The sequence below is a fragment of the Myxocyprinus asiaticus genome, chromosome 35 (genome assembly GCF_019703515.2).
Source record: "Myxocyprinus asiaticus isolate MX2 ecotype Aquarium Trade chromosome 35, UBuf_Myxa_2, whole genome shotgun sequence".
Classification (NCBI taxonomy): Eukaryota; Metazoa; Chordata; class Actinopteri; order Cypriniformes; family Catostomidae; genus Myxocyprinus; species Myxocyprinus asiaticus.
Genome location: NC_059378.1, coordinates 33377627 through 33403403, shown reverse-complemented (window position 1 = coordinate 33403403; position 25777 = coordinate 33377627). Strand labels below are relative to the sequence as shown.

General features: G+C 36.7%; 1 protein-coding gene across 2 annotated transcripts in view; it reads left to right on the top strand.

The window, feature by feature from the left end:
- The window catches only part of sema3fb (sema domain, immunoglobulin domain (Ig), short basic domain, secreted, (semaphorin) 3Fb), a 139654-nt gene that overhangs the window by 101955 nt on the left and 11922 nt on the right, over window positions 1–25777 (top strand). Inside the window, exons 6-13 of one of the 2 annotated variants that reach the window (XM_051673472.1) lie at window positions 438–527; window positions 4583–4676; window positions 12210–12329; window positions 17138–17277; window positions 19169–19283; window positions 23357–23426; window positions 23754–23898; window positions 24312–24534. In XM_051673472.1, the coding sequence (XP_051529432.1) occupies window positions 438–527; window positions 4583–4676; window positions 12210–12329; window positions 17138–17277; window positions 19169–19283; window positions 23357–23426; window positions 23754–23898; window positions 24312–24534 (997 nt within the window). The remainder of the gene's footprint in view (window positions 1–437; window positions 528–4582; window positions 4677–12209; window positions 12330–17137; window positions 17278–19168; window positions 19284–23356; window positions 23427–23753; window positions 23899–24311; window positions 24535–25777) is intronic. The other variant, XM_051673473.1, reaches the window with a different exon arrangement.

The window sequence follows — 25777 nt, the reverse complement described above, 5'->3', positions numbered from 1 at the left end:
ACATCTCCATGACTTTCTCAGTGAGCACAGTACACATCACGTCTAACACACAGACACATATAAGCCCAAAGACATCCAGATGTGGCCATCTGTAGCAGGTCTTTGCATAGTTGGTGCTTTGGAGTATTAGCCCAGTCTTTGCATCCAGACTGCACCCAGGACAGCACAGCGAAAGAAACAGATGTGACCACAGTAGACAATGCTGACTCACAATGTTGATTTTTATTTTTTTCGAGAGCCAGATGTGCAGCCACAGGACACTATGATAGCACAACTGACTTTAGCGTCTGCTCAAACAAATGACACTAATCTAAGCATAGTTGAGCAAGACCTGTCTGTCACAAGACAGATCATGGTCTAAAAGACCAGACCAAATTATTCCTGCCATGCTTGGTAAGTTGGTAACGCCCAGACTATGAAACTCTGTTTTGTTTTAGACGGCTATGCATCTGCAGATGCCTCATACCAGAGGAAGAACTAGTCGTGCAGCTGAACCTGAAGTAGTGTTTGATGAGACAGGACTACAGGTGGGACATGATCCTGGATGTCTGCTGCGAGCCCACTGGCTCTCCTGAGCCATTTTGTCTACAGAAATACTTACCTGCATGCTTTTTGCTTCTTTGAGTCTGTGTCTCATGTCTGGACCTCTTCCTACCCGTTGTTTTCATACTTTTTTTGGTGTTTGTTAAATGTTGTCAGTGATGCAATAACTGGATTGTCTTGTCTCTTTCTAACTTGTCTTCTTTCAAAACTTCAGGTCTTGTTGTTCTGTGCATTTCTAAAGTCTTTTTCTATTTTAGCTTTGGTTTATGTCTTCATACTGTTGGCTGGTCTATGTGCAATTTCTTCTCTTTTGGAGTCTCTTTGCGTGTCTCATGTTTCTCTCTTTCTAGTTCTATGTAACCTGCAAACTTGTAAAGTTAATTGTTAATTTTTCAGATATTTCACAACTCAGAGAGCATTACGTATTATGAAAAGGGACCACATATAAGAGTGTTTTTGTTCCTGTACCATTGCCATTGCTTATGAATAACTAACTTGCAATATTTAACCATCTCAGTTAAGTTTGAACATCTACCTCTATGTTCCTGACCTCAAAGGAATGAATGATAAACACACACACATACACAGGCAGCTGATCTAGAGCAAACACACAGTGGCTGTACCAAACACAAAGAAGTAGAGGAAATAATAGAGCTACACAGCTAAACATTACTCAAATACTTCAGCCGTCCTACATTTCACATCACAGAAAGAAGTGCTTCACCCTCTCATGACCTTTCCTTATTAGAGACACTTTAGTGTGATACTCTTGCTTTCAGCACTGTAATGTAAATACTGACAGCTATAACTACACATATGCAGACATCTATTAAATCATACAGTTGCGCTCAAAAGTTTGCATACCCATGGAGAATTGGTAATATATGTACCATTTTTAAAGAAAACATGAGTGAGCAGGCAAAACACATTTCTTTTATTTCTTATGGGATTCATATTCAACTGTAGGTTATAACAGAATGGCACAATCATAAAACAAAACATGGCAACAAAGAAAAAAATGAAATGACCTCTGTTCAAAAGTCTGCATACCCTTAGTTCTTAATACTGTGTATTGCCCTCTTTAGCATCAATGACAGCGTGCAGTCTTTTGTAATAGTTGTCTATGAGGCCCCAAATTCTTGCAGGTGGTATAGCTGCCCATTCGTCTTGGCAAAATGCCTCCAGGTCATGCAAAGTCTTTGATCGTCTTGCATAAACCACACGTTTGAGATCTCCCCAGAGTGGCTCGATGATATTAAGGTCAGGAGACTGTGATGGCCACTCCAGAACCTTCACCTTTTTCTGCTGTAACCACTGGAGGGTCAACTTAGCCTTGTGCTTAGGGTCATTGTCATGCTGGAAAGTCCAAGAGCGTCCCATGTGCAGCTTTCAAGCAGAAGAATGCAAATTATCTGCCAGTATTTTCTGATAACATGCTGCATTCATCTAGCCATCAGTTTTCACAAGATTCCCAGTGCCTTTAGAGCTCACACACCCCCAAAACATTCTTTGTAGCCCGAACAATTCTTCTGGCAGTTGTGGCTGAAATCTTTCTTGGTCTACCTGACCTTGGCTTGGTATCAAGAGATCCCTGAATTTTCTACTTCTTAATAAGTGATTGAACAGTACTGACTGGCCTTTTCAATGCTTTGGATATCTTTTTATACCCTTTTCCATCTTTATAAAGTTACATTACCTTGTTACGCAGGTCTTTTAACAGTTCTTTTCTGCTCCCCATGGCTCAGTATCTAGCCTGCACAGTGCATCCACATGAGAGCTAACAAACTCATTGACTATTTATACACATACACAAAATTGCAATTTAAAAAGCCACAGGTGTGGGAAATTAACCTTTAATTGCCATTTAAACCTGTGTGTGTGTCACCTTGTGTGTCTGTACCAAGGCCAAACATTCAAGGGTATGTAAACTTGATCAGGGCCATTTGGGTGATTTCTGTTATCATTATGATTTAAAAAGGAGCCAAACAACTATGTGATAATAAATGGCTTCATATGATCACTATCCTTAAATAATACCATTTTCAAAATCAGTGCCAAAATTTCACAATTTCTGCCAAGGTATGCAAACTTTTGAGCACAACTGTAGCTCCTAAAGCAATTCTACATATTTGCATATGTTCCAATTAAACATCTAAGAGCATAGTCATATCAAACCACAAAAACATAGATTATTAACAACACTTTAAACCAGTGGGAGCGAGTATTAAAGGGATAGTACACCAAAAAAGAATTTTCTGTCATCATTTACTCACCTGCATGTTGTTCCAAACCCTTATGACTTTCTTTCTTCCATTAAACACAAAAGGAGATGTTGGCCACAGTCACTATTTAATGAAAGTAAATAGTGACAAAGGCGTTCAACAATTGTTAATTAATCACCAAATTAATATTCTAGAACAGCTCATAATGTTAAGAATGTGTCCCCTTTTCATAATGTTACTTCCTTAGATTTAAGATTGAGATTTAGATTATGAGATTTATATTTAAAAAAATGCATGCATTGTCTTTCATTTCACTGCAAGCACAATACAATGTGAATAAAAGCATTTTTGGAAACGGTATTTATGTCTAGATCCGCCACTGACGATGAATCATGAATTAAATATTAAACAATAAAACCAATTTTTTTTTAAATAAAAAGAATATATATTTTTTTTATGTTTTAAATGTATATTTATGTAAATCTGGCAGTTTTTTAAACTACATATGGCCAAATATGTAGCACACTTGATTTTACATGTGGGACCCTATATCAGATCTGCCAGACAGAATTATATAAGGTGAGAGAGGAGTGCCTGTAGCCGACTCACAAATTTTTATTTTCTAATTTAAGGCACTTCGGACCCCTGCTTTCACTGTAGGAGCTGCCAGCATGAGGCTTTTTCTGCAGTGTTGACTTTAATAACAAGAGAAAGGGAATCTGTTAATGTTGGACGACTCTGAATATTTTGACAGGCATTTCACTCTCCCTTAAATGAATGCTGATAGATAAGATGAGAAATGTCGAGGAGATCTTGGGGAGTGAAGAAAAGGAAGGTTAGAAAGTTAAAGATCAGGCTCATGGTGAGTCTTCAGGGCATGTCTGCACATGCTTGTGGCAATTCCTCAACTGCACATCCAAATACCTGTCAGTCAAAGTTTCTACATTATGCCTGAGGGATGCTGGGATGGGCTGGTGTCAGTAAGCCATTCCGCCTCAGTGCAGGATTAGGCAGGTGTTAGTATGCAAGGAGGTTACAGACACAAAGAGAAGTTTTCAACATAAAACTTTTTATCTACACAAAATACAGACTTATTTGAGAATAAAGAAATATATATATATATTTATACATTTATGTCATTTCAAACCCGTATGACTTTCTTTCGTCCTTGGAACACAAACACAAAAAAAGAGAAATTTTGAAGAATGTACCAATCACTCTTTTTCATGCAATTACAACGAATGGGGACTGGAACTAAAATCATGCAAAAGCACCAGAAAAGTATCACAAAAGTGGTCTATATGACTCATGCACTATATACAAAGCCTTCATAAATTATATGAGCTTTGTGTGAAGAACAGACTGAAATTTAGGTGAAATCATGACATCTCCCTAGCTTTTCTAAACGTGGTCATGAGAGTTCATTAGAGGAGTAGCGATGTCCGATTTGTGAAAGAATCATTCTTTTGAGTCAGACCTTTTCAACGAATCAGTTGATCTGGTTCACAAAACTGGTATGAATGATTTGTTCATAGATCCCTTCTCAAGTTCAAATAAATGACCTAATGCTGACAAAAAGCCATACAGATTTGAAATGATTTGAGGGGAGTAAATGATGACAGAATGTTTATTTTTGGGTGAAAATTGGTTGATCTGTATTTTTTGCATGTTTATTTCTTGCTTTTCTACAGCATGGTCTTGTTACATGTCTCACCTTGTTGTCTTGACTAAATTTGCAAAGACTACGGAACGTTTCTACTGAAACTTTGACCTAGTACAACAGACAGATACATCTTTGCTTTGAATATTCCTTTCAGGAATATGTGTTCCATTTGGAGCCTGGCAAGGAGGATTCAGGGAAGGGAAAGTGCCCATATGACCCAAAGCTGAACAGCGTCTCTGCTTTAATCAGTAAGTCCCTTCAGCAGTTGGTTGCTTTTTCTATTCAAAATGGAGAAAATAAATGTTAAATGAAATAATTCTGAAGAGTTCATCTATGTGTCCCTGGTGTTGAATGTCCAGTTGCTCACCTACATAGTGTAGTTTTGTTTTTTTGGGGGGGCTTTTTCTACTTTTTCCACACCACCTCTTATTCTCAAGAAGCACTCATTTTAACAACCTCTCCAAATCAATCTGCTATGTTTTATCGCTAAACTATGGCCCAAAAGGTAGTGAGGCTTCACTGTTTTGTCCTTCTTTCCTGCACACCATGAAACAGTGTCATTGTTATCTCCTCATTGGAAGGTACATCTCTTTACCAAAGTGAAATATAAATTAAATAGAGAAATCAGGGCCCATATTCACAAAGAGTTTTATCTTACCACTAGAAGTTCTCCAAAGAGTTCCTAGTTTGGAGTTTTTGCTTAAAACCTATTCACAAAACTGCTAAGAGTTTTACTAAAGACATCTTAAAATAAGAGTAGGACGGAGTTGACCTCGTTGCTATGGACGATGTCACGTTTTATGAGCGTGCTCTTTTAAATCGCCCTCAGTGATTGGTAGACAGTGAACCGCTATTTGTCAGTGAAGAAATACAACGATATACACTGATCAGCCACAACATTTAAACCACCTGCCTAATATTGTGTAGGTCCCCCTCGTGCTGCCAAAACAGCACCAACCCAAATCTCAGAATAGCATTCCGAGATGCTATTCTTCTCACCACAATTGTACAGAGTGGTTGTCTGAGTTACTGAATATTGTCAGTTCAAACCAGTCTGACCATTCTCTGTTGAACTCTCTCATCAACAAGGCGTTTCTGTCCACAGAACTGTCGCTCACTGGATGTTTTTTGTTTTTGGCACCATTCGGAGTAAATACTGAGACTGTTGTGCGTGAAAATCCCAGGAGATCAGCAGTTACGGAAATACTCAAACCAGCCCATCTGGTACCAACAAAGTCTACGGGAACTCAGATAACCGCTCTGTACAATTGTGGTGAGAAGAACAGCATCTCAGAATGCTATTCTGAGATGCGAGTTGGCACTGTTTTGGCGGCACGAGGGGGACCTATACTATAACAATATTAGGCAGGTGGTTTTAATGTTGTGGCTGATCGGTCTATATATATTTCCTACAAAGGACAGTTCGGACTGCTGAGCGGATTATTGGTTTCCCCCTGCCCTCCCTTCAAGAACTGTACACTTCCAGAGTGAGGAAAAGGGCTGGAAAAATCACTTTAGACCCCACTCACCCAGCCCACTACCTTTTTAACTGTTGCCATCTGGCCAGCGCTACAGAGCACTGAGCACCAGAACCGTCAGGCACAAGAACAGTTTTTTGCCTCGGGCTATTCATCTCATGAACAGTTAAAACTGCCCCATTGAGCAATAATTATGTGTAATACACAGTTTAGTCTATTTATATTTATCTAACATATCCTACCTCTTCTGCCATTACATTCCCTTGCACTATCTGTACATAACAGATTTGTATTAGTACATATGTTTTTTAACTAGTTTTTAAACTAGTTCCCAAGTAAAATAAATAAAAAATAAATAAATAAATAAATAATAATAATAATAATAATAATATATATATATATATATATATATATATATATATATATATTTGTCTTATTATGTATTTCTCTATATATTTACATTTTCTATTTGCTTTTTATTTTTATTCTATTTTTGTATTATCTGTCTTGTATTGTTTGTGCACTGGAAGCTTCTGTCACCAAGACAAATTCCTTGTATGTGTAAGCATACTTGGCAATAAAGCTCATTCTGGGGGTGGGGGAGAGGTGAGATATCAAAACCTCTCAAATATGTAAATTTCTCAGAGACTTTTCATGTAAAATTCAAAAGCTGACTGTTGAAAACAGACAAATCAATGAAGTGCTCCAAGTTCAAAAGCCCACTAATGATGCTTTTTATACCGACTCAGTTAAATGATGCAGTAGTAAAGAACATTTATTGTGAAATCTCCCTAGAGTAACCTGGGATTCAAAGTCTGAAAAGTCACCCTTTGCAGGGTTCGAACCTGCAACATTCAGTTCCCAGCCAATCTCTTGAAAATCATACAAATCATTAGAAAATCAAATCAAAAGAAAATGAAGCCTGTTTTTAAGACCACTAAGATTTTGCATCGTGACATCATTGTCATGACAATTAAGTACATTTTAGTGCATGAGAGAAAAGTTCTCACTTTTAAGCTACATTCACACCACAGTTTGTGGCCCAAGCCTGGTTTAATTTTTTATTTATTATTTTTTTTTTTTTACTTGTGCCAAATCTATCTTTTTTTTTTTTTTTGGAAGATGTTGTAAACAGCAAATATCCCATTGATTCTGTGATTTTTCAATTTTGGATACATGGGATTTTATTTATTTTTTTTTTTTTTCAGAGTGACCAAAGTGAACAGTCAGGTTGGAATTCATGAAATTTTTATGTCATTCATAAACTTGACATTCATCTTAATTGCTCACTTGATTTACCCTTGCCGTGAATCATAAAATAATTAATGAATGGCACTATATGATTATTTACAAAGAAAGGTACAAAAATGTATGTTTAAAATATATATTGATGTACAGTAGGTCCCAAATGTTGTGATACTTTCTTTGAACAGTGAAATAGATTGAAAAAAATAACTTAAAATGTTAATGATAATGCATAGATTTAAGCCATATATTTTTTTCTTCTAATTTCATATAATAACAAATATATCATATTAAATGATATTATGAAATTTGTTGAAGATGTTATTATAAACATGGCAGGGTAAATTATTTTACATACGAGTCAGTTTAGGAGCATTATCTGTTTAAACCAGTGCCCGAAAAAAATGTAGCCTTAGTGAGGTTAACTGGAGTCTGTTATATTCCAGATTCGCACAGCAACAGGATAATGTTGAGAGTAAGGCTACGTCGACCTACACATTCGGCTATGTTTATGCCTACGTTTATGCCTCTCATCCACACTGGAACAGCTCTGAAAAAAACAGCTCTCCATATCTGCATACTTTGAATAAACGATGATGTTAAGAAACTAAAACAGAGTTTTCAAACATATATGGATTAGTGTAGCAAGGCCGAAGATATTATTTTTTTATTAGGCTTTTAGTAGGTGATATTGGGAATATAAGGGTGTTTGGAAGTTTTAGGTATATGAGAAAGAGTTGTTAGACAAAGATGGTGTGAGACAGGGTTGCAAATTCATCTAATCTCAGGATGGACAATCTAAAGGATTCTGCAGTTGTATATCGGCCTTTTGCTTACTAAACAAACCACAAACCATTGTGTCATCAGCAAAGACCAAACAAGACCACTAAGCCACAATTTAGCACAGCAGTTAATTCAGCAAAACACTGGACTAGCAAAACAACTGGCAAAACCATCTAATTAGCACAGCTTAGCAAAACCTACAACTAGCAAAACACTTAGCCAAGCCAGCACAGCTATTTATCTCCGGTCAACACGAGGAACGACCTTAAAAGCCACAAACAAACAGGACAAGCAAGTATTCAAAAACAGTTTAGCATGCTAGTCCGCTAGGAATGCTTTGAAGCTTGCTCACACGGTAATATTTAACTACCACCTCCTATATTAGAGTTGTTTGGTGGAATTTACAAGACATTCTGACAGGTTGGCACCTAGACTTCCTCTAAGATTCAACAGTTTTAATATGCAATCGGAAAAAACACAGCTGGGCCAAGCAAACAGACTGTCAGCAAGCTCATTTTTCAGTACATCTAGACTGCTTCCTCTACAAATCCATCCGATTAAACTTGTATCTCCCACTGTACACAGAAGCAAGTATAGGCAAAACAGCTCCATGCTCTGGATTCCTCACATAGAGAATTAATCATGAGAGGTGGGACAGGGTTTGCCGTCGTTCCATGGCCCTTCCTTCACAGTCACACCCTCTGCCAACTACACGCACAGACACCTGCTCAAATGGCCTGCAACTGGGTTCTACACACACACTCACACACACTTCCCTCCCTACTGCTTAACAAGGAACAAATTCCTCCAGTGGCAATAATAGCTCCTCATATGCTGCAGCCATGCACATGCATAATGACTAGAGCATGTTTAACCCAGTGGGCATTAATCTTGTATAGTGTGTAATGTAAATTGTTGCCATCAAGTCAAGCTGTGCTTTATTCCGTTGTGCAGTGTTTGTTGATTTGCTGATTTTATTTACTCAGTTGATATGTCAAAAAACAAAACAAAACAAAAAAACACATGCCCGGACATATTTTACCCACAAATTCAACAGAACAAAATATTTGAAATGATATTCTGCGTAAAGAAAATGCATTTTTAGGACATTTTAGTACCATTTATTTTATTATTTGCATCGTGACAGTATTTTCATGAAAATCAAGCATGTTTCTGCACAATTCTCATTACCATAATGCAAAAATTCCCATTCTAATTTCTATAATGTAAAATGTATGTACTGTATATACATATACAGGTGTTTCTTTAACTTCGGACAATTTCATATCCCAGGGGTTAATTTTTATATAAAAATGAGCAGATTTCATTTTTTTAAAAAATTTTTTGGTACATGAAGGTCATATTAAAAATTACTTAGACATTTTTTTTATCAGGCCTTCATTTGTTATTTTGTACATAATGTCTTTTTATGTATATATTTTATTGTTTGTGCCTTGTCCTAGACCCAGACTTACACTATTAAACTAGAAATTCCAAATTATAAACATTCTAATTATTACATGTTTGAAACTATGATAATCTAATCAAAAAGTGAAATAAACTCCTCATATAAAATATTGAATAAAACATTGAAAAAAAATTGACATTTCAATATTTATTGTGTGAAATTTGTTTTAATTAATCTTTAAAAAAATTAAGACTGTCCCACAGTTGTGGCTTAATTTTAACCACACCAAACAATTTTGCCCCTAATAAAGTTTTTATCAAAAGTTAGTGTACCTGTTAACCAATTTAACAAGCGTGAATACAAAGCAGAATTTGATATGTGGTGGTAATGATACTGTGGTGAGAATTTTCATGACTTTCAGATTTTGACACTGTTGTACATGCATCACAAAATTGGCTAAAGTGTGAACAATGTTTTAACAAGACATTACTTTCTAGAAATCCACACTGCTAAAGGTGGCAGAAGTTAAAGAAACACCCATATATGTTGTAAAATAATTATACATCATGGAAGTACAGGTGCATCTCAATAAATTAGAATGTCGTGGAAAAGTTCATTTATTTCAGTAATTCAACTCAAATTGTGAAACTCGTGTATTAAATAAATCCAATGCACACAGACTGAAGTAGTTTAAGTCTTTGGTTCTTTTAATTGTGATGATTTTGGCTCACATTTAACAAAAACCCACCAATTCACTATCTCAAAAAATTAGAATATGGTGACATGCCAATAAGCTAATCAACTCAAAACACCTGCAAAGGTTTCCTGAGCCTTCAAAATGGTCTCTCAGTTTGGTTCATTAGACTACACAATCATGGGGAAGACTGCTGATCTGACAGTTGTCCAGAAGACAATCATTGACACCCTTCACAAGGAGGGTAAGCCACAAACATTCATTGCCAAAGAAGCTGGCTGTTCACAGAGTGCTGTATCCAAGCATGTTAACAGAAAGTTGAGTGGAAAGAAAAAGTGTGGAAGAAAAAGATGCACAACCAACCGAGAGAACCGCAGCCTTATGAGGATTGTCAAGCAAAATCGATTTAAGAATTTGGGTGAACTTCACAAGGAATGGACTGAGGCTGGGGTCAAGGCATCAAGAGCCACCACACACAGACATGTCAAGGAATTTGGCTACAGTTGTCGTATTCCTCTTGTTAAGCCACTCCTGAACCACAGACAACGTCAGAGGCATCTTACCTGGGCTAAGGAGAAGAAGAACTGGACTGTTGCCCAGTGGTCCAAAGTCCTCTTTTCAGATGAGAGCAAGTTTTGTATTTCATTTGGAAACCAAGGTCCTAGAGTCTGGAGGAAGGGTGGAGAAGCTCATAGCCCAAGTTGCTTGAAGTCCAGTGTTAAGTTTCCACAGTCTGTGATTTGGGGTGCAATGTCATCTGCTGGTGTAGGTCCATTGTGTTTTTTGAAAACCAAAGTCACTGCACCCGTTTACCAAGAAATTTTGGAGCACTTCATGCTTCCTTCAGCTGACCAGCTTTTTAAAGATGCTGATTTCATTTTCCAGCAGGATTTGGCACCTGCCCACACTGCCAAAAGCACCAAAAGTTGGTTAAATGACCATGGTGTTGGTGTGCTTGACTGGCCAGCAAACTCACCAGACCTGAACCCCATAGAGAATCTATGGGGTATTGTCAAGAGGAAAATGAGAAACAAGAGACCAAAAAATGCAGATGAGCTGAAGGCCACTGTCAAAGAAACCTGGGCTTCCATACCACCTCAGCAGTGCCACAAACTGATCACCTCCATGCCACGCCGAATTGAGGCAGTAATTAAAGCAAAAGGAGCCCCTACCAAGTATTGAGTACATATACAGTAAATGAACATACTTTCCAGAAGGCCAACAATTCACTAAAAATGTTTTTTTTTATTGGTCTTATGACGTATTCTAATTTTTTGAGATAGTGAATTGGTGGGTTTTTGTTAAATGTGAGCCAAAATCATCACAATTAAAAGAACCAAAGACTTAAACTACTTCAGTCTGTGTGCATTGAATTTATTTAATACACGAGTTTCACAATTTGAGTTGAATTACTGAAATAAATGAACTTTTCCATGACATTCTAATTTATTGAGATGCACCTGTATTTGGTGTACTTCCTTGATATATAAATATTTTATTACTGTAATATTCTACTGTTACACAGTAGAAACAAACTTTATGACAGTAATGAGATTCTAGTAAGAATGATTGAGAATAGAATTACAAATCTCAAAAGTAAAATATCTGGACACATTATGGTAATGAGAATTTCTGTGTAAAATGTACTTAATTGTCATGACAATGATGTCACGATGCAAAATCTTAGTGGTCTTAAAAATAGGCTTAATTTTCTTTTGATTTGATTTTCTAATGATTTGTATGATTTTCAAGAGATTGGCTGGGAACTGAAGGTGGCAGAGGGTGACTTTTCAGACTTTGAATCCCAGGTTACTCTAGGGAGATTTCACAATAAATGTTCTTTACTACTGCAACATTTAACTGACATTGTTTATCAAAAGCAACATGTAAAGTAGGAACACATGCATGCATGTAGAGTGCTTATGATATGCACAGCCAGATGAAGGCATTTTCTATAACATGTGGTATTGTGCCCTTTCTGTGCCCTAATAAATCTCCTGGCACTAATCTTGCAAGAACAGTTTTGGATTTTAGAAGAAACCTACATTTTGCAGAGGGTGTTGCTGGCATTTCATCAAAGATATTACAAGCTTATAAATCAAATCTATTATTCACATTCACAGATTTTTGCATTCTGTCTCTCTTTCTCTCTCTCTGTTTCTGTGACTCTTAGATGGAGAGCTGTATGCAGGTGTGTATATTGACTTCATGGGGACGGACTCTGCTATTTTTCGAACTTTGGGGAAAAACGCAATCATGCGTACTGACCAATACAACTCAAGATGGCTGAATGGTAAATGAGTTTATATGGGTAGTCTACAAATAATGTGTCCATGAACTTTATATTTTTATCTCATATATATATATATATATATATATATATATATATATATATATATATATATATATATATATATATATATATATATATTAGATAAAAATGTATAAATAGGTTGTACAAGTAAAGCTCAATCAGCAGCATTTGTGGAATAATATTGATTACCACAAAACATACTGTATATTCAACTCATCCCTCATTATTTAACAATTGAGATTACTGCAAAGCACTTACAATGGAAGAAAATGGGGCCAGTTCATACACATTGAAATATGTTCATGTTAACATGACTCTAGTGTGATAAAACCTCTGTTCTACATGTACATGATTTTTGTGTGCTAAAATCACTTATAGAAAAAGTAAATCACCCCAATGTATAAGGAGTCTATATTTTAGTCTATATGCTTTAACTGGTCACCATTTTCACAAGTTTTTCACTATTTTTAATTACCTTTTAGATTCTTTGCATTTAACTTATAACTTATATAGTCCAGCGGTGTGACAAATGCATTTTTTAGAAGTACAAATGTACTGGTGCTGAGACAACTAATCGCTAAAAACAGATATAATCAATTATTTGAATGTGTGCAGCGTGCATGGAGATACTCCATCAGTGACGTCACTTTATAGTATAGAATATAGAAAATTACATTTGCATGATGAAACTTGTTTTAAAAATGGCGGAGGAAGGGAAGCAGAAAAAAACAAAAAAAAACCCATGATGAAATTTGTCCAGCGCATGGGAGAACTTTATATGAAAAATTTCAAAGATCATAAGCATACAATTTACTGTGGGCCAGTTGCTGCGTCAGCGGTGTGCATGTGCTGTTTGATGCACTTGAGAGTTGTTTCTCTTAAAAATCTCTTAGCCTACAATTTTCTGTTGTTTTATATATTTTATAATGTATACTAATGTATATTATAAATTCAAAATCAGCAATTATTTCCATCTCGCTAAGCTGTGTATCTTTACCACGAAGGAGTCTCTGTTAAACTTTACTGAGCAAGCAGGCTGCATGCATCTGTATCAATCAATCGAACTAAGAAAGGGAGCATAATAATTTTCAGTAAACTGTGCCGCTTAATAAAAAAAAAATTCTGCAATGACATTTTTTCGGCAGCCAACCAATGCAAAATCTGGCCCGCCGGAGCAAAAAAAGATACTCATCTCGTGTTCGGTGCCTTATAAGCGCTAAATATAATTTTCATGCTTCTAATGCTCCAGAGACAGGATAGCACAGAGTAGATTAATCATGCGAGTCAACCAGGCTTCTCTAGATATCGCGGCGCAGACCACAAAACCTATGTGACCTGTTTTAATTCGACTGAGAATTTTCTGCTTTTAAGCGCTATGGAGGCAGTCAAACATCTCAAACAGCAAGACAACTCTGACATTCTAAACAGCACTGATAAGGAAAAGAAGAGGCAACACTGTGCCTTGCACCAACATCAATTGCAAGGCTTTTAAACTACACATTACCACACTGACTAAAATGTATCGCAGTAAACTATAACAGATATGTTATAGAATAGGTTCATATTTAATTATTTTCTCCAGAGGAATCTATTACTTAATTTGAATTACAAACATGGTAAAGTTTCTTAATGTGTTTAGGCTATTATTTTTCATTACAAATACTATAACTTTTTATTTTTTTTTTTAGAAAGACTAGCCAACCCACAGTAATAACCAGTGGTTTATTATACGTTATGAATGCCACTGTTAAGCAAAATAACTATGGTAAACATATGGCAAGAACAATGTGAATAAATGACTCTAAATTTTGGATCTTTAAGAATTATAAAGAAATTATGGATAGTTTTCTTCATGTGTAACTTGAATGGCCTGGTTTGACATCAGATATTCCTAAAGATAACTTAAATCATTAAGAGCCTGATGAAAGGAAAACAGTATCTAATGAAGTAGGAAACAAAGACTTTAACTAACACAGTCCAAACTCAGTAAAGTGGTCTACTCATGGCTACAGTCACTTTATATTATTTATATTATATTTATATATTTATATTACTTGACATAAGTTAGTTTAGATTTATTTCACACAGCGCCTTGGAATAAAACAGTGGTCAATTTCAAAAGGTTCCAGATGCTTAGATGATCAAAAATAACCCATGTAAACAGTGTATATATATATATATATGCATACACACTCACCAGCCACTTCATTAGGTACACCTGTACATCTACTTATTCATGTGATTATCTAATCAGCCAGTCATATGGAAGCAGTGTAATGTATAAAACCATGCGAATATGGGTGAAAAGCTTAATTTAATCAACCATCAGAATGGGGAAAAATGTGATCTCAGTGATTTTGACCGTGGCATGATTGTTGGTGCCAGGCGGTCTGGTTTGAGTATTTCTGTAACTGCTGATCTCCTGGGATTTTCACATGCAACAGTCACTAAAGTATATAGAGAATGGTGCGAAAAACAAAAAACAACCAGTCAGCGGAAGTTCTGTGGATGAAAATGTCATGATGATGATGAGAGAGGTCAACGGAGAATGGCCAGACTGGTTCGAGCTGACAGAAAGGCTACAGTAACTCAGATAACCACTCTGTTCAATTGTAGTGAGCAGAATAGCATCTCAGAATGCACAACCTTGAGGCGGATGGGCTACAACAGCAGAAGACCATGTTGGGTTCCATTATTTATATTTTAACCTCTTTTTAATATGTTGTGTATTAAAAAGGGGTTAAAATATAGATGTTATATATATATATATATATAATACTTGGTATTATTTAAGGATGGTGATCATATGAAGCCATTTATTATCACATAGTTGTTTGGCTCCTTTTTAAATCATAATGATAACAGAAATCACCCAAATGGCCCTGATCAAAAGTTTACATACCCTTGAATGTTTGGCCTTGTTACAGACACACAAGGTGACACACACAGGTTTAAATGATAATTAAAGGTTAATTTCCCACACCTGTGGCTTTTTAAATTACAATTAGTGTCTGTGTATAAATAGTCAATAAGTTTGTTAGCTCTCACGTGGATGCATTGAGCAGGCTAGATACTGAGCCATGGGGAGCAGAAAAGAACTGTCAAAAGATCTGCATAACAAGGTAATGTAAATATATAAAGATGGATAAGGATATAAAAATATATCCAAAGCCTTCAAAATGCCAGTCAGTACTGTTCAATCACTTATTAAGAAGTGGGAAATTTGGGGATCTCTTGATACCAAGCCAAGGTCAGGTAGACCAAGAAAGATTTAAGCCACAACTGCCAGAAAAATTGTTCAGGATACAAAGAAAAACCCACAAGTAACCTCAGGAGAAATACAGGCTGCTCCTTGAAACACCATCTTTTTCCAGAGCAGCCTGTATTTCTCCTGAGGTTACCTGTGGGTTTTTCCTTGTATCCCAAACAATTCTTCTGGCAGTTGTGGCTGAAATCTTTCTTGGTCTACCTGACCTTGGCTTGGTATCGAGATCCCCGAATTTTCCACTTCTTAATAAGTGATTGTATTAATAAGTGGCATTTTCAAGGCTTTGGATATCTTTTTATATCCTTTTCCATCTTTATAAAGTTACATTACCTTGTTACGCAGATCTTTTGACAGTTCTTTTCTGCTCCCCATGGCTCAGTATCTAGCCTGCTCAGTGCATCCACGTGAGAGCTAACAAACTCATTGACTATTTATACACAGACACTAATTGTAATTTAAAAAGCCACAGGTGTGGGATTTGCATGATCAGTCATATTTTCAAAATCAATGCCAAAATTTCACAATTACTGCCAGGGTATGCAAACTTTTGAGCACAACTGTGTGTGTGTGTGTGTGTGTGTGTGTGTGTGTGTGTGTGTGTGTGTGTGTGTGTGTATATATATATACAGTGCTGTGCAAAAGTCTTAGGCACATAAGATGTTTCACAAAAGCATTTGTCTTAAAATGGTTATTTATATCTTCAGCTTTAGTGTGTCAATAGGAAATATAAATGTTAGACTCCCAAACATTACTTTTGCAAATAGAAAAGAAGAATATTAGAATAGAAGAACAGGGAGCCCTGCAACAGATGTCATGGCCCACACAAAGCCCCCCACTGAACATCGTGTCAGTCTGGGATTAAATGAAGAGACAGAAGCATTTAGACAGCATGGATAGATAAAAGAACTGTGGCAAATAAGAAGCTTGGAACATCCTATCTGCAAACAACCAAGAAAAACTGTGTCCAGGTGTACCTAGGAGAACTGGTGTTGTTTTAAAGGCAAATGTGGTCACACCGAATATTGATTTAGCTTTTTTGTGTTTACTGGACTTTGTATGACATTAAGTGATAAATGATGTCATTATTTTTGAAGACATCCTCACTATGCTGTACAGTAATGTGCCTAAAACTTTTGCACAGTACTGTGTATATACAGTATATATATTATAACATCTATATTTTAACCCATTTTTAATACACAATTTACAGCATTTTTTTAATTAATACAATTATAAAATACATTAAATAAAATCAATTTTTTCAGATTAATCTGAAAAATAGATGAAGATTAATTGAAATGATTGTTAGTTGCAGCCCTAAAATGTTCTCTGTCATCTCCTAATTAAACTGCATGCATAATAGTTATAACAAATTTTGAAAATAGTGAAATGCAAAAAAAGATTGGTGAATTTTGCATGTAAGATATACTACGATGTCCGCTTATGATTTTGTCTGTTTATCTGCAACTACAATAACATCAAATATTGCATTTTCTCTCCCTCTCTCTCTCTTTCTTAGACCCCTTGTTTGTCCATGTGCAACTTATTCCTGACAGCAATGAGAAAAACGATGACAAACTCTACTTTTTCTTCCGTGAAAAGTCTTCAGAGATGGGTCAGAGCCCCAAATCTCAGTCCCGCATCGGCCGAATCTGTCTGGTAAGCTAAAATCTACTTTAAAAAAAAAAAATCTGTTTCATATAAACTATAATTTAGTCAGTATGACCCAATTTTGAGGCATTCCGCACCATGCCGCAATTCTGAAAGAGATTCCAGCTACAACTGAGAGAGAGTCCCTCGGTTCATAGATACTTGACTGTGGCATTTCTGTTTGCTTGCTGTTGATGTGCCGAAATCCTTATATATTTGACCTCCCTGGCATACAATACATCTCTCTATCCATGTGAGCTCTGAACCTGTGACCTTTTGATCTGTCAGGTCATCCGTTCTAAGTATGACTGAATCTCTCGGCACGTGAAGGCGTTCACGAAAGTGTGCTATGGAAAAGATCACTAATACACCAGCACCACAGCATGTTGTCCCAAGTGTGGAGCATAACCACAAGTTCTTGATGAAAAAAGTGCCAGACCACATCTGCAAATTGAGCAGGGCAATGAAAACAAACAATGAGAGGCAGCCCACAGCCGCAAGGGGAAACTCAGGGGTTTGTGGTGCATCTTATTGGCCTTAATTTAAGCTTGTGTGTGTACTTGTTTCGCTAGACTTCGGAGGGTCAAATTCCTGAAATTGTCTTTGAAAATGTTGTAAAACCTTTACAAAACCTTATAAATGGGACAACTAATTTCCTTACAACAATCTAAAAATGCCAAAATGGCATCTCAAGTGTCTACTTTTATGGCGAATGGCCGGCCATTTTATCATCACGATTTCTCCTATTTATTTGATAATGTCTCTGATTCACCCTATAATTAGCTTTGTATAAGACACAACATTAGTCAGTGGGAGGTCTTCACAGTATATACAAGTTTGTGTTTGTGTCTTCACAAATGCTTGTTCTGTTTTTGTAATGTGTGCATGTGTTCGTAGAGCTCTTGCATATGTGGTTGACCACATGGTTGTATGTTTGTGTGTTAGTGTTAAATTGTACATCATTGCATGTGTGTGTGGGTTTTTGTGTTTATTCGCTTTCTGTTTTGTGTTTACATGTGTGTTTATATGTGTGCATGGTCTTTGTCGTGCGGCCCCCCAGATCTTTGTTTATGAGTCGGGGTCATGTGGTGACCCAGCACGCAAACACTCGCCTGCTCTCCAGGCTTTATTGATCACCCTCCGGAGAACTCTGCATCTCACATCTGCACCCATCTGGTCACCATCTACCCTTGTGATCCCATTCACAAAGTTTTTTTTAGCCTTCCTTAAACCCAACAAGAAATCAAAATCGACCCTGTTTACTTTCTTAATACACATTCCAGGTCTTATTATGCACAATTCATTACACGTTATTAAAAAAATAAAACTGTCTCTGTAATCTTTCATCAAAATCAAATAATTAAAATAAGAAATTACTTATCTTTTTGGCTGACATCACTAAGCCCTTATTTTTCAACCCCTCCCTCTCCAACCACCTGTCACTTGCTGCACCAGTCCATTCTGGTACGGAGCCCCTTTTTTACGATCCAGTTAATTTCCGATAAAATAAAGCACGCATTTTTGTGTTGCTAAATATACTTATTGACCCAGAAATGCAACACTTTGCAGAAGTGAAGTGAGTTGCAAATGCTGTTTCATGTTGAATTTTTAAAATTGACGAGTCACTATCAAATATGTGTGGCAGTGTTTGCCAAAGTTACAATTTTAAACTTGCTTACCCTAATCCCCTTTAATCCCCTCTGTCAGAATTTGGCTGGCTATCAGGCCAGATCAGACGAGGTATTATTTGCCATCTTGCCTCCTCACAGCTAACTTTTCCTGGCTGTTTGTTTCCTTCTCTCTCCCACTGTTGAGGGGCTCACCATGAAATAAATACAGATTTTTTCACCTGTGTTTGATTTCAGCTCAATTTGATCTCTGAACGTGTGTGTTTTTACAGAATGATGATGGGGGACACTGCTGTTTGGTCAACAAGTGGAGCACCTTCCTGAAAGCTCGCCTCATCTGCTCAGTCCCGGGTGCCGATGGGATAGAAACACATTTCGATGAGCTCCGTGAGTCCTGCTTTTTTATCTCAACTCACATCTGTCTGTCTTTCTTTTTCCATCTTTAAAGGAAGAGTTCACCCAAAAATGAATATGTCTTTACTCACCCTCATATTCCAAACCTAAATGCATTTTTTGTTTTGTTTGTTTGTTTGTTTGTTTTTTGGCAGAAGTGCAAATAGTGTAAGATGCTATTTGTACCCCAGTGCAAATAGTGGCAGATACTATTTACACCCCTGATTAAATACTAACATACAGTATAGGGGTATCACTGCAGCATTTATTGTGTTAATTTAAAGTCCAACAGACACCCTACATGAACCCCTACCCCTAAACCTAACCCTTACCTTCCATTTAAAAAAAATAACCATGGTTTTTACTACAGTGACCATATTATCACAATGGTATTTTGTAGTAAAGTCATAGTAACCACAAAATTAAACATGGTTACTATAGGATAACCATGGTTAATTACATCAAAACTATGGTTTCCACCAAAAACATAGGTACAATATTACTATAGTATCACCATGGTTAATTTTCGTATGGGTTAGTCTCTTGAGACTTTCACAATAGGAGCAATTAAATCTACACACAAACAATGTCGAGCCGCTAGAGAAAGTCATTACCCCTCTTGCCCCAAAAGGATACATTTTTGACTCCAGCCAGGTCTCCTAAGCAACCAAATTGGCCCGGTTGCTAGGGTGGGTAGAGTCACTTTGGGTTAACCTCCTCATGGTTGCTATAATGTGGTTCGCTCTCGGTGGGGCACGTGGTGAGTTGTGCGTGGATGCCGCGGAGAATGGCGTGAAGCCTCCACACACACTGTGTCTCCGCTGTAATGCACTCATCAAGCCACGTGATAAGATGCGTGGATTGACGGTCTCAGGCAACTGAGATTCATCCTCTGCCACCCGGATTGAGGCGAGTTACTACGCCACCACGAGGACTTAGAGCGCATTGGGAATTGGGCATTCCAAATTGGGGAGAAAAAAGGGAGAAATAAATAAATAAATTTAAAAAAAAAGGATACATTTTTGAAGAATGGCAAGCAGCTTTTGACATACAATGACAATTACCATGTCTTTAAAGCTCCAAAAAAAAGAAAAAAAAAAACCCCCATAAAAAAGCACCACAAAAAGTCTTCTGAAGGTTTGTGTGAGAAATGGATCACAATTTTGTTGTTATTCATTGCTAATCTTCTCCTCCACCGAACTTTGCTTCTAGCTCACATTCACATCCAGATTTTAAACATGGGGAGTCACATTTAGTTACTACACACATGAGAACCAATGTCTTTGTGGAGTTGATGATGTTGCGCACCATTTTTGAAAACATTTTGAATTAAAGATTATTGTGTATACATTTTTCCGTAAAATTTTATAATGAAGATCCCTTACTGAAACGTTGATCTAATAAAGTTTCTCAAGCTATTTCACAGTGTGTGGAATTTTTTCTATTTTGTATTTTGGCAAGAATGGCTAATTTTTTTATTTTATTTTATTTTTGTATGCTATGTAATAAACAAAGCAATAGATATCATGTGATTAGTAAAATTACATAGATATGAAATAATAAAACATATTATATATTGTGACACTATTACATATCTTGGGTCACTAACAGCCCTATACACTTTTGGTAATTAAGGAATTAGAAAAAATATGTTTTGCTATTTTGGTATTTTTGTTATTGCTACTATTCATAAGAGAAAGGTTGAGGAATACTAAAGATGTGAAGGTGTGAATGAGGTTTAGAAGGGGTGGAATAAACTCCCAGGTCACTAAAGACCTGAGGTATGCATTAAAGGTTAACAAAAGGTAAAGTCATCAGTATAAAGGCCCCACCTTGGCTCTTTAAATGCTTGGTTTACATTAGCCAGCAGCCATGCGGGGATCACTTGAGCAGAGTGTGAGGGAGAAAGATCCACCTCCTGCTTATTCAGGTGTCATTGGCCATGTCTGGTGTTGCCCACACCCTACTATAAAACCACATGGAAACCCCACCCATGATATCCTGAACCCCAGCTCCTTTCATGGGCCCCCAGGTCTGCATCTATCCAGCAACAGGTGACACACCTCACCCTTTCCCTGCCATATGGTGCCAGATTCCCACTTGGTCCATATGTCGAGATGGATAATAGCTTATTCTTAGCTCTGTTATGGAGATTCACCCTCCCTCCCTCTCCCTCTCTGAGGCAAACAAAAGGTGAGAAGGTTGGAGATACGGAAGATGTGCTACGATTTCGGATGACGTCCAGGGAGAAGGGCATGCCCTATAGATGGATTAGGTGGACCAACAGGAATGTTGGTTCCATTATCGTCCTAGGGGTCTCTCGTTCTCTCTCTCGCTCTCTCTCTCGCTCTCTCTCTCTCTCTCTCTCTCTCTCACACATATAGTAATTTCCATACTAAATGGCCTCAATTATGTAGGGAAATCAAAAGCAGGTTATGATCATGGTCTGGAATTTATTGCTGTTGCTCATATAAAGAGAGCATATTTCAGCTCCTGAGCAAAGCCACTCAACACTTATAAACAATTTGGCTCTTTATTAATGGGGAGGATTTACATAGGCATACAGAGAGGTGAGGATTTAGCTGTGTGTGTGTGTGTGTGTTGGAGGAGGGATGTGCAAGCATTTTTAATAAGGCAGTAAATCTGTAGTTTGTTGTGAGTTGTGGCAGTTTACTAATTAACATTATGCCACAAATGCTCTCGATTAAGCTTAAGTTTGCTCTTCATTAGTAAAACGTGATAAGGAAAAATGGCAACATTTTACAATTAGGTTCCATTTATTAACATTAGTTAACTATATTTGTTAACACGAATAACAATGAACAATACTTTCACAGCATTTGTTAATCTTGGTTAGTGTTAATTTCAATATTTACTAATACATTTTTAAAATTTAAGTTGAATATGTTAACATAGTTAATGCAATATGAACTAATATGAATTAGCAATGAACAATTTTGTTTTATCAATTAACATTAACCAGAATAAATAAATGTTGTTAGTTCATGACAACTATACAATAAATGCATTAACTAACTAATGTTAACAAATGGAACCTTATTGTAAAGTGTTACTGAAAAATAACTACACATTAAAGATATAGAAAATAAATGAGAGAAATAGCAAGAAAGAGGGAAAGGTCGGAGGGGAGGGGGAGTGGAATCACCGTCTTTATGTTTTTGGTTTTAATCACCTGTTTTTTTCCAGTTTTTTCCCTTTTTATTTAATGTGTCCCATTAACATTAACTTATAATTACACATCAATTAATACCTCTCTTCATTTTAAAGGTGCTAAAAGCATTTTTGTGTGTATGTTTAATACATTTTTGTAGATTGTTTAAATATAGCCCATTCTTGTGTGGCAGGGGTTTGTAGACACATTTTGCCTAAGAGGTTGAAGGGAAATACTTTAACATACCTTTGATAGATTTTCCTTCTTATTATTAGTTGGGGGTTGCAGGTTTTATTATTTTATTTTAAAGCTTAAAAAAGGACCCAAAACATATCATAAAAGTAGTCCACGCTGTTATATTGCAAGTCTTTAGAAGGCATACCATAGAGGCATAGTAAAATTCTGTTATGTTTCAAGTGCTATGAGAAGCTTGTTCACAGTGGCACGTGTGTTCACTTGAGAACTGTTGTGTTGTTTTTGGCATGAAACAACACAGGTTCTCAAGTGAACATGAGCCACTAAGATACAAACATCTCTCATAACGACATTAACTAAAAAAGATGAGTAAATTATGACAGAATTTTCAATTTTAGATGAACTTTTCCTTTAAAGGGTCCAAGCGTTTCAAAATAAAAGTCACTGGCAAAAGAGATGACTATAACAGTATTTGAAAAAGATTTAAAGAGACATTAAAACTAGAGAAAGAAACATTTCTCATTACTTCAGAGATAATGGGGAAACTCTGAGTCACAGGAAGTTTTGTTTTACAAAGATTCCATATGTCCCATTATGAGGGAAGATTCAGTAGATGTGTTTGATTTATGCACTGCAAATATTAGCAACTTGTTCCTCAAGCTTTTTCATTGAGATGCCGTTCTCTGTTTGTGTGTTTTAGGGGATGTGTACATACAACCCACGCAGGACACTAAAAATCCGGTCATCTATGGGGTCTTCTCTGTTTCTGGGTAAGTTTGAATGTGTCAGACAAGGTCTTACACCATCTGGAACCTTGTTTAATCATCTGTAAACACTGTAGGGTTTGTTTAAGTATGGGCAGTTGTCCACTGCAGTTTTGAGCTTTTTGCCTCTTAAACCCCTTGCGACATTCAAAACTCTAGGGAGAATGTCTACTCATCCATAGCAATAGTACATGGTAGTAAGCAAATCACTACCAATGATTTACAGTAGCCCTGGTAATGCCCACTTAAAAAAAAAAAAAAAAAATACTATATAATTCTTTATACTGTATATTATCAGTTCTAACCTTCTAATTTGTCATAATTTTCCCATAGCTCTGTATTCAAAGGCTCGGCGGTCTGCGTCTACTCCATGGCGGACATTCGGATGGTGTTCAATGGACCATTTGCCCACAAAGAAGGCCCTAATTATCAGTGGGTGGCCTACACTGGCAAAATCCCGTACCCTCGCCCAGGAACAGTGAGTTCGAACCTCTTATGAAGCAGAAAACCAGTAAAAGGATGATGGATTATTGGCAAGCTGGAGTAGTAATATTAGTCTAAACCTGCTTTTGAAGGTCAAAACAAGAAGCTCAAACTTTTAAGTTTCAAACTTTCTTGATAAGCTGGAAACATATGAAGGATTTTTATCATCCGAGAGATAACCACCTGGTTTATGGTTAGCCTTCAGTGATACTACATTATGATATTATAGAGTAAATACATTATGAGAGTGTAGAGAAACCACAACAGTAGTTTATATACAATATGGGACTATTAAATAACTTCATAAGGAGAGTAACTACATTTGCAAAGTATAGAGTAACTACATTTGGAGAGTACAGAAATCTGATTGGGTGATTTCAGTCCTTACTATCCCTCTATCTTTGTCAGTGTCCTGGTGGGACTTTCACCCCTAACATGAAGTCCACGAAGGACTACCCCGATGAGGTCATCAACTTCATGAGGAACCATCCCACCATGTACAACGCTGTGTATCCAGTGCACAAGCGCCCCCTGGTTGTCAGGACCAACGTGGACTACGAGTTCACCACCATCACAGTGGACCAAGTGACTGCGGCTGACGGCAACTACGAGGTGCTCTTCCTGGGTACAGGTGAGTCTGTAAACTATCCTAATTTATACATGTTTATACATTTGTATATTTTCACATTGGGCATCCATGATGGAAGATTAGCCATTGGGAATCTTCCTTCTCCAGATACTCATAGTGCTAAGATCTTCTCTTATGATGTCTCTTTTAATGTTGCGCTCACATTCAGTAAGAGAAACTTAAACTAAAACAGGGTCTTAGAAACACTACCTCTCATCAAGGTTAACTTTAAATGTAACACCAAAATTTAACATAAAACAACAAACTTAAGACTTAACTATAAGAATTATAAACAGAAATCTTACCTCTATTAATTATAAATGACAACTCTTAACATTCCTAATAAGCAACCACATCTTGCACAAACCTACATAATTACTGGAACATTTCGGCTACTAATGTCTACTCCTCTAAACCAGTATACACAGCAGCAGCTGTTTCAAAAGTTCAATGGTCCCACATTATATTAGGTGTCTTTAAATACTATGTACTAACATTAATATACACACAATACAATGTACATATTGTGTAACTATTTGTTGTTCTTCAAAATTCTCACAAGATTCACATTTGCTGCTACTGAGGTTGATGTAAGGGTAGGTTTAAGGTTAGGGTTCAGATTAGGGGTAAGGTTAACCGTGGAACTACAGATACAATTAAATGCAGGTACTTTAAATGTAAGTACAATGAAACAACACATATGTAAATAATAAGTACATTATAACAAATGCTTAAGTACATAGTAGCTAAAGACACCTAATATAAAGTGGGTCCTGTTCATATACTATATTATGGGCTTGTGTGACTAAAATGTCAATAATCTTCAAATGAGATGCATTGGTTACACTTTAAAATAAGGCTCTATATTATGCATAAACATTAGCATTAAAGGTGCACTCAGTAACTTTTGTCATTGTGTCATCTTGGACTTACACTGACACCTAGCAGCTTGGATGCAGCATCATTTAAAATCAGTAGTTTTCAGTTTCAGATGCCATTGTAGAACTTTAGTACTCACAGTCAGCCATGATTACTTGAATCAGTGAGTGAAAGTGTCAAATAACAGGATGGTTTCTGTGATTAAGCGAGTAGTATTCGGCTGGTCATGTGATTCTAAAATGGTAGCCCCCATGTGTGGACCCTCTCCATTAAGAATAAAATAGATTTTATAAGGTTACTGATATGACTGGAGTCTTCATTTTAATGGGAGTGGTCATGATTTCCTACATATTGCAAAATTACAATT